The sequence below is a fragment of the Leptinotarsa decemlineata genome, unplaced genomic scaffold (assembly GCF_025532065.1).
Source record: "Leptinotarsa decemlineata unplaced genomic scaffold, Ldec_3_MD MMD2_tig00026342_RagTag_RagTag, whole genome shotgun sequence".
Lineage (NCBI taxonomy): Eukaryota > Metazoa > Arthropoda > Insecta > Coleoptera > Chrysomelidae > Leptinotarsa > Leptinotarsa decemlineata.
Window position 1 is genome coordinate 90,625 of NW_027412695.1, and position 9,376 is coordinate 100,000.

The following is a 9,376-nucleotide window of genomic DNA, read 5'->3' on the forward strand; positions in this document are numbered from 1 at the left end:
CTAATGGCAGGTTTCGTTATTCCTTGGATATTATCACGCAATACTTTACGATGACGTTTCGCTCCTCCTTTTCCTAAACCTTTACCTCCCTTGCCACGACCAGTCATTTCGAATGTTAAGAATAAATTATATACTGCACGATACGAATGAAATACTGTTAGTGATACTAACGACAGACTTCGACTAAAGTTCTACACCGAACTCGGTCGGGTTTTGTTAAATTTCATGACTCCGCCCACAACTGGAAATCGGACCAATGGCGTCTCGTCTAGATGGTATATAATAGTTGGCGTGTATAAGCCGACTCAGTTCATATGTTGTCCGTCTATCGTTCGGTATACATTTCGTTCGTTACAATTCGCAATAGGTTTTGAAAATGGCTCGTACCAAGCAGACCGCTCGTAAATCGACTGGAGGTAAAGCTCCGAGAAAACAATTAGCTACTAAAGCAGCTCGCAAAAGTGCACCGGCTACGGGAGGTGTTAAAAAACCTCATCGTTACAGACCCGGTACTGTTGCTCTCCGAGAAATTCGACGTTATCAGAAGAGTACTGAATTGTTGATTAGGAAATTACCCTTTCAACGTTTAGTTCGAGAAATCGCTCAAGATTTCAAAACCGATTTACGATTCCAAAGTTCAGCCGTCATGGCTTTGCAAGAAGCTAGCGAGGCGTATTTGGTAGGACTCTTCGAAGATACGAATTTGTGCGCCATTCACGCCAAGCGCGTTACCATTATGCCCAAAGACATTCAGTTAGCAAGGAGAATACGCGGAGAACGAGCTTAATTTCATATATATATATCCCAATATATATTGAAAATATATACAAAAAAAAGGTTCTTTTCAGAACCACAAAATGCAATTGATGAAAGAATTCGTTTATCGATAGATATGAATGAATGAATGAATGAATGTATGATATTTTCAATAACTCGCATCACGTAAATATTAAATCACGGGTGTTTGCAGAACATGTTCAGTATGATCCAAATATGGATTATAATACTGAAATTTTTTACTTTCCGAAACGAATCTTTCGAAAAGATCATTTTTAGAAACGGCTGAGATAAATAACGAAAAACAAGCGATCACTGAATGAAAGATCGCTCATAACATCACCATCTTTTCGTAAATTTCCTCTGATTCATATTTTTGAATACCTGGCATAAATCTCGAGTGACTTTTTGTAATATACCCTATACCAAAAATGAATCGTTCTCGAGATATTCGATCGTTTATACAGAAAAAGTAGGTATTATTCGGTTCTCGAGCCATTTCCCTATAAAATTGAAAACAAGTCTCATAGAATACATAAGCTATTATTGATTCATCAAAATATTACATTCCGTCGTCTTGTAGGAGGAGTAACATTTCCAAAATGATGAACGAGGTATTAGGAGTCGATGAGTAATTCTGAAGATATAAAAATCAGTGATTTCTCAAATGGAACACCCTTAGTTTGGAAATCTCGAAATGATTTTGACTCATTTTCCTGAAACGATCCCAATATCAGAAAATAAGTCAACTGTTCACAAGACATATTTCAATGAAATAGAAAGACAGAGCAATATTTTTTAATTTTTACTCTTTTACGAAATTATTCGATTCATATCAATTCGATAGTCGGCGGCGGCGGCGGAAGAAATATTATTTATCTATTTTTTTTCTGTTTATAGGGATAGGCTAGGTAGGTAGTTCTGACTATTTATTTATATATTTGTTGGACAGTTGAATTATATACGAATTCTTGTAAAAAAAATTGTGGCCCTGAAAAGGGCCATTTGTTTTCTTAGACTTCGTCGCCGGAGAGAGAAGTCAACTGATAGAAGAATTTACTTCTTCTTTTTTGGAGAGGCAGCTTTTTTGGCTTTCGGAGAAGATGCCGATGCAGGGGTCGCTTTCGCGGTTTTCGGTTTGGGTGCTTTCGGCTTTTTTGTTGGTCCTTTGTTAGTTTTCTTTGCTTTCGAAGGAGACTTGGTTTTACTAGCAGAAGTCGCGGACGAAACCTTAGAAGCGACGGTCTTTTTATCCTCGGCAGTTACCTTTTTAGGCTTGGCTGCGGCAGCCGCTTTCTTTTCCGGAGAGGCTTTCTTACCTTTCGGTGATGCAGCAGCCTTCTTGCCGGTTTTAGCTTTTTCACCAGCTACGCGTTTAACGGGAGTTTTTTTGGCCTTCGCACCGGCCGTACCGGACGTTTTCTTTTCGGTAGCCGACGGTTTTGCCGAACCAGAAGATGCCGATGCCAATTTGAACGACCCCGATGCACCTTTTCCTTTAGTTTGTACTAATGATCCGGAAGCAACCGCAGATTTAAGATATTTCTTGATGAAAGGTGCCACTTTTTCTGCGTCAGCCTTATAATTCGCCGCAATATATTTTTTTATGGCTTGTAAAGAGGAACCACCCCGTTCCTTCAATCCTTTAATAGCGTTATTAACCATTTCCGACGTAGGTGGGTGAGAAGGTTTACTTCTTGGATTTTTAACTTTCTTTTCTTTCTTCGCAGTAGACTGTGCCTGCGGCGACGAAGATGAATTAGCCGAAGCCGAAGAATTCTGATTTTCTATGTCTGCCATAGTAAAAAAAAACAATGACAATATATTCTCGGAAGATAGATGCTACACTCGTTAGGCGTCTAGAGAGAATGATGTAGTCCTCTGGTGTTCCGTTTGTTTAAATATTCTGGGTCGAAGCACAGGCGGACGGGAGACTGAACGCTCGACATTCTCGTTAGACACGATATTGACGGCTTCCATTCTGCTGTCGAAATGTTCGCATCAACTTCTTTACGAAATCAATGCCGGTTTCCTATTTAGACTTCGACTAGCACAATAACGTGGATAGATTCTACGTATTCCGAAAATATTTTCTGATAAGAAAAAGCTAATATTAAACCTCGACAACTCACAGTAAATTACAATGAAATATGAAGTATTGATGATTTTGACGTAACTCCAGACAATTCCTTTCCGAAAATACTCGTAATCGATGATCTGGAAGGAACCTTCGAATAAATATCATAGGCGCGACTGTCTATAGAAACATGATACATTAGCCGATAATACTCGATAAATACACGAGTGAATAGGGGCATCGAAGAGACCTCGTGTCTACCTTCATACACGACTATAACCAAGAACCGACGCTTCTAATAGCATCAACATTTTCAAAAATTATCCCTATAAAAGTGTTCGATGAAAACGGCATTCGAATAATAACGAACGTTATTAATGTTATATTCGATAAGATATAATCATCGTAATATACTTTCAATAAAAAGGTCGATACTACAACACGAACGAACGAACGAACGAACGACGATACTGTGAGCTCTATCTATAACGGAGTAATACACACCCACCCCCACCCGAAATATATAAATCGTCAATGTTATAGTCGAAATCAGAAATGCTAATCATAAACGTTTTTAGACAACATATTAGCACGTAATAAAAAAACACGTTAAAAAATAACATAAGTAATAGAGTACATGACTAGTATAACAGTAACGAACGTTAACTTTTTAGGTTGATAGGTAGGTAAGCACCATCTAAATATAGGTGGCAAAATTATTTATTATCATCGCGCGTTTCACGAAAGGAGGTAACAATGTACTGATAACAAGGCAACCCAACCGAGTGAGACCTAGCGCCCTAGCAAAAATAAATTATCATTCAGCGTCGAAACGATATTGTAAGAATTCTTTCATAAATATTTTGTGGTTCTGAAAAGAAACCGTTTTTTTTTTAAGAATGTATATCGTAGACCGGAATAAGTAAATTATTTCGAACTGGTATATTTCGTAACTGCTTTGGTGCCTTCGCTGACGGCGTGCTTCGCCAATTCACCAGGAAGTAACAGACGTACTGCAGTCTGAATTTCTCTGCTCGTAATAGTCGATCGCTTGTTATAATGAGCAAGACGGGAGGCTTCCGCTGCGATACGCTCAAATATATCATTTACGAAACTGTTCATGATGCTCATCGCTTTACTGGATATTCCGGTATCGGGATGGACTTGTTTCAATACTTTGTAGATATAAATTGCGTAACTTTCCTTCCTCCTCCTCTTCTTTTTTTATCGGTCTTCGATATATTCTTTTGGGCCTTTCCGGCCTTCTTCGCAGCCTTTCCACTAGCTTTGGGTGGCATTCTGAAAATTTAATTTCGTCAATATCAAACAAACAAGTACTATCGTGCAGGTTTGCTTTCGACTCAATGTAAAAGACGCTTGACGATCACTTGACGATCATCTTCAGTTCATTCAGGATTTGGAGACCAGCTCCCCTACCCTTTCGGCTGATCATTGGCCTTGAGATGGGCCAATGGGTACATGATGATGGATGACGGCATGAGTCCTTAGACATCAGTGCGCCCTTCACGGGATACCCTACCTGGCTGGGGTGGGATGGATGAAAAAGTTATTCATCCTTTAACGGGGGACATGAGGGCCTCATTCGACAGGTGTCGGGGCCTTCTATATCGGAGGGGTCGTCTACAGCATAATCTGTGGCTTCCTACTAACGGGTTTTCGTGAGTTTCCGTTTTTTCGAAAACTCTCTCATTCCTCGACTGAAGACTGCCGAATGGAAGGCAGCTGCAAATCTCTGCGGATGGCTTCATTCCGCACGAACCAAGGAGCATTCACAATCATCCTAATTAGCTTATTTTGTAACCTTTCCAAAATGGAAATGTTGGACGGAGCCGCTTGTCCCAGACGCCTGAAGCGTACATGATGACAGGTTTTGAACATCGAGTTGTAGATCATAATTTTGTTTTTAAGACTCATCTTGGATTTTCTGTTGATCAGAGGGTACAGACGGCGATCCGACCTCGATCTTGGACTTAAGTACATGATGTGCGGGTTCCAAGTGAGCCTACGGTCTATTAAAAGGCCGAGGTACTTTACCGCGCTTGCCAGTCAATCTCCTTCCAGAGACTCTCACTTTTCTGGCCGGAGAAGATAGTAATCTCCCCATGGTTATCGCCTGAGTCTTTTCCGGTTTACTCGGATCTTCCATTCGAGGTGCCAGCGCTCGAGGTCGTCCAATGCACGTTGCATGTAGACGACGCCGAGCTCACGCCCCATGGAAGACGAGAGTAGAGCCGTGTCATCGGCGTACAGGGATATCTTCACTCTATCGGACCTGGGCAGGTCGCTTGTATAGAGTGAGTACAACGTCGGAGAGAGCACGGCCCCCTGTGGCACTCCAGCGAGGATCTCTCTGTTGTCAGACAGAGAGCCCTCTACTCTAACCTGAAAGGTTCTGCCTCTCAGGAAAGATCCGATCCACCGGACCAGGCCCCGAGGTAGGTCGAGCGCGTTTAGCTTATGTATAAGGCCTTCGTGCCATACTCGGTCGAAGGCCTTTGAAATATCTAAAAGTACTTATGTACTTTTTTGTTGATATTCAGCTCGCTGATGGTGTTCTCGACCAACCTTAGAGCCTGTAGTTCAGTGGAGTGATCTCTCCTGAAGCCGAATTGTTCATTAGGAGAACATTTCGGTCCTCAACTTCTTCGTTGAGTCTTTGCAGTACGACTCTTTCAGCCAGCTTAGCCGCCGACGAGAGTAGACTGATCGGGCGGGCGATAGTTCTGCGGGAACAGCTGGTTCTGACCCTGTTTCGGGAGCATGACGACGATCGCATGCTTCCACCTTCTAGGGAAGTGTCTGAGGGCCAACGAACTGTTGATGAGACTCAGCAAGAATTCAACGCTGTTTTCGGGAGTTCTTCAACAACTTGTTAGTTATTGAATCGGCTCCCGGAGCCTTCTTTGCTTTCGCAGCCTTGATGAGACCCTTCAGCTCCTCCATTGAAGCTGGACGGATGTCGTCGTCGTCATCCTCTCTGAGAAGTCGGTGAACCCGGTCTTCCAGCAGCATATCGCGGTCGATGTCGTCGTCGTCGTCAACGTTAAGTTGAAACTGACGTTCATCGTGTCTGCAAAGGCTAACGCCTTGTCGGCGGGGGAGTTGCAACTCCGCGCTCTCCGTGAATGGGTGAGAGAGCAGTCTTCTTCCCCCTGAGCCTACGAGTGACTCGCCAAAGCTCGTCACTCCCAGGTTCGAAGGATTCCAAGAGCTCTTCCCACCTTTCGTTTCGGTGTTCATTGATGGCCTGTTTGACACGATTGGCCATCCTGTTCGCCGCTGTTTTGTCCCCTGGAAAAAGGGTTCGCTGGTAGAGCCTTCTCAGGCGGTTTCTCTCTCGTATCAAGGCTTTGATACGAGGGGGAAACTCGTTGTAGCTCTTCAGCGGACACTCCTCCCTGGAGGTGGCCGCTCGAAACGCATCATTCACGGAAAGCTCGAAACGCTCAACTGCCGCGTCGAGTTCGTCGGGAGAGTCGAGTACCTCAGGAGGGGCGCGCATCTCTTCGAGCTGGGCTGTGAAGACATCCCAGTCCGTCTTAGATCTCACGCGATATTCAGGGGGAGGAAGATCATCGCCCAGTACCAGGATTACTGGATTATGATCAGAATCCAGTTCCGACAGAACGTAAATTCACTGGTCAGAGTGACGTTTCTGAGAAGCGCGATGTCTAGTACGTCAGGCCTAGTCTGCCCGCGATAGTACGTAGCTCATCTGGTCCCAGCACGAGTATTCATGTGTCAACATGCGCATGGAGCGCTTGGCCGTTTCGATTTGTGGCTCTGCTCCAAGGTCTGTGCTTGGCATTGAAGTCGCCAGCAGCAATTTGTCGGAATGTTTGTAAAAGACGCCACTTGTCGTCACTATTTCAGATAGTAACTGGAACTCTAGTAGGCTCCGCCCACCGGAAAGTTGAGCGTTCGAGAACGCCCATTGGTCGGTAGGACGGTATTAATACAGGTCGATTCTATATAGAAATCATTGTATAGAAAGCTACTGTTAGAGCAACATCGAATAATTCTCAGTGAATTCTTTAAATTTATCCGATATATAATACTAATCTACGATTCGACATGTCTGGACGTGGAAAAGGAGGTAAAGTTAAGGGAAAGGCAAAGTCCCGTTCCAGTCGGGCTGGACTCCAATTCCCAGTAGGACGTATTCATCGACTCCTTCGTAAGGGAAATTATGCCGAACGAGTTGGTGCCGGCGCCCCGGTTTACTTAGCCGCAGTAATGGAATATTTGGCAGCTGAAGTCTTGGAATTGGCCGGTAATGCGGCTCGCGATAAAAAAAAACCCGTATCATTCCTAGACATTTACAGCTGGCCATTCGAAACGACGAAGAACTCAATAAATTGTTATCAGGAGTAACCATTGCTCAAGGTGGTGTTTTGCCCAATATTCAGGCGGTTTTGTTACCGAAAAAAACCGAAAAGAAGGCATAAGTACACATTTCCTGAGAGAGGAAAGCGACAAATAAAATATCGGCCCTTATCAGGGCCACAACGATTTTCTCTAATGAATTCGACAATTGCATATATTTTTTTTTATTTTCTTGTCATCGCTTTTCGATACAATTGTTGACGCAGCACGATATGCGATTGTTTCTTTCTTGCTTGCGCATATTTACGTATACATGTATACATGATTAATAATATTATTATTGTTCAACTTCTTATTTTCGTGCCGAAACAAGTGATTTCTATTTGCTGAAATCAAATATCAGAATGTCTGTACGTTTATTCGTGATGAAAATAAAATGTATGCAGTAATATCAGATTTAGGTATACAAATGAATAAACATAACAATATCCATAGAAATATTATACATTCTTGTTCGTGGAATTACAATATAGACAATCATGAGTAAATTGGAATGAATAAATGAAAACAAAAAAAAATTATACCTAATTAAATTATATAGCATAGATGAATGCATACATACATTTCAATATCTGCAGAAATGAATGACGAGTATATAAAAATAGGTTGTTATTATTATTCATAGTAATTTGTGAAATGGGATAGATGAATATTATAAGCATAAAACAATAATATTTGGACAGTGGTTCATTAACCTTCGATCAGTTTATGAATATTCATTTTTTCAATTTTTTCTTTACGTACAAATGGTATCGCGTTTTAAAGCGGCGTTTCAGAAAAGTTTCATATGTAATTTCTATTGGTGAATAATTGAATAGTTTGGGAGCTACCTAGCTAGCTAGCTAGATACCAGTAGCTTCCCTGTCCTATAGATTTAGAAACCGAGTGGTATATAATCTAATTGTACAGATCGTTCTTCTCTTTTCTTCTTCGTATACAGATGTAGTAAGGTTGAAATTAATAATTTCGTTAAGTATACAGGATAAAATGAAGCAATTATTCAGGTAATCAAAAGAATGACAGATAATGCTTAAAATTAGATGGGTATATCGTTCGAATTTAATTTGGTAATTCGTTAATTATTACTCACACCAAAGTAAAGTATATAAATCGAATTCGTTTTGAAAACAAATTGTGGTTCTGAAAAGAACCGTTTTTTTTTTGTAAATTTCTCGTCGGAATATGAATCTAACCGCCGAAACCATATAATGTACGCCCTTGACGTTTGAGAGCGTATACTACGTCCATGGCCGTGACGGTTTTTCTTTTGGCGTGTTCTGTATATGTTACCGCATCTCTGATAACATTTTCGAGAAATACTTTGAGTACTCCACGAGTTTCTTCGTATATCAATCCGGATATACGTTTTACACCTCCACGACGAGCTAATCTTCTGATGGCAGGCTTCGTAATTCCTTGAATATTATCTCGCAACACTTTGCGATGTCTTTTTGCTCCGCCTTTTCCTAATCCCTTTCCTCCTTTTCCTCTACCAGTCATTTTGTGTAATACAAACGGAAGATTATAGAGAAAAAAAGTACGAGCGAAATACGTTATTACTACTTCGAATGCTCGAGAACAACTGAAGGCCGTCGGCGCTGGAAAGCTGGTTTTGTCTTGTTTTTGGGGGGACACGCCCACTTTCTTCGATTCAACCAATGGTAGAAGTTCCCTATCCTTATACCTGAATAAAACTGTTAACGACCGATCGTGAAGGCTCACTAATCAGTATTTGTCGTTCGACTGAGGAACTATTCGTATACGATGGCTCGTACAAAGCAAACAGCTCGCAAATCTACCGGAGGTAAAGCCCCTAGAAACAGTTGGCTACTAAAGCCGCCCGAAAAAGCGCACCCGCTACTGGAGGAGTTAAGAAACCTCACAGATACAGACCCGGTACTGTCGCTCTTCGAGAGATTCGTCGTTACCAAAAAAGTACGGAATTATTAATCCGAAAACTACCATTCCAGAGATTAGTAAGAGAAATCGCCCAAGATTTTAAAACTGATTTGCGATTCCAAAGTTCAGCCGTTATGGCTCTACAAGAGGCTAGCGAAGCATATCTGGTGGGCCTTTTCGAAGATACCAACTTGTGCGCTATACACGCTAAGCGTG

General features: G+C 41.8%; 1 protein-coding gene and 2 pseudogenes across 1 annotated transcript; 2 read left to right on the plus strand and 1 right to left on the minus strand.

Annotated features, from left to right (window-relative positions):
• Window positions 1–336: 336 nt before the first annotated feature.
• Window positions 337–787, plus strand: LOC141485990 (histone H3). The gene has a single exon (XM_074183749.1). The coding sequence runs from the start codon at window positions 377–379 to the stop codon at window positions 785–787; it is 411 nt and encodes a 136-aa protein (XP_074039850.1). The 5' UTR covers window positions 337–376.
• Window positions 788–3,742: 2,955 nt separating this feature from the next.
• Window positions 3,743–4,204, minus strand: LOC141486008 (histone H2B-like; annotated as a pseudogene).
• Window positions 4,205–6,786: 2,582 nt separating this feature from the next.
• LOC141486007 (histone H2A-like) lies at window positions 6,787–7,495 on the plus strand (annotated as a pseudogene).
• Window positions 7,496–9,376: the final 1,881 nt, after the last annotated feature.

Excerpts from the sequence above, each read along its gene's own strand:
- LOC141485990 (XM_074183749.1), top strand. The coding sequence starts at position 377 with ATGGCTCGTACCAAGCAGACCGCTCGTAAATCGACTGGAGGTAAAGCT.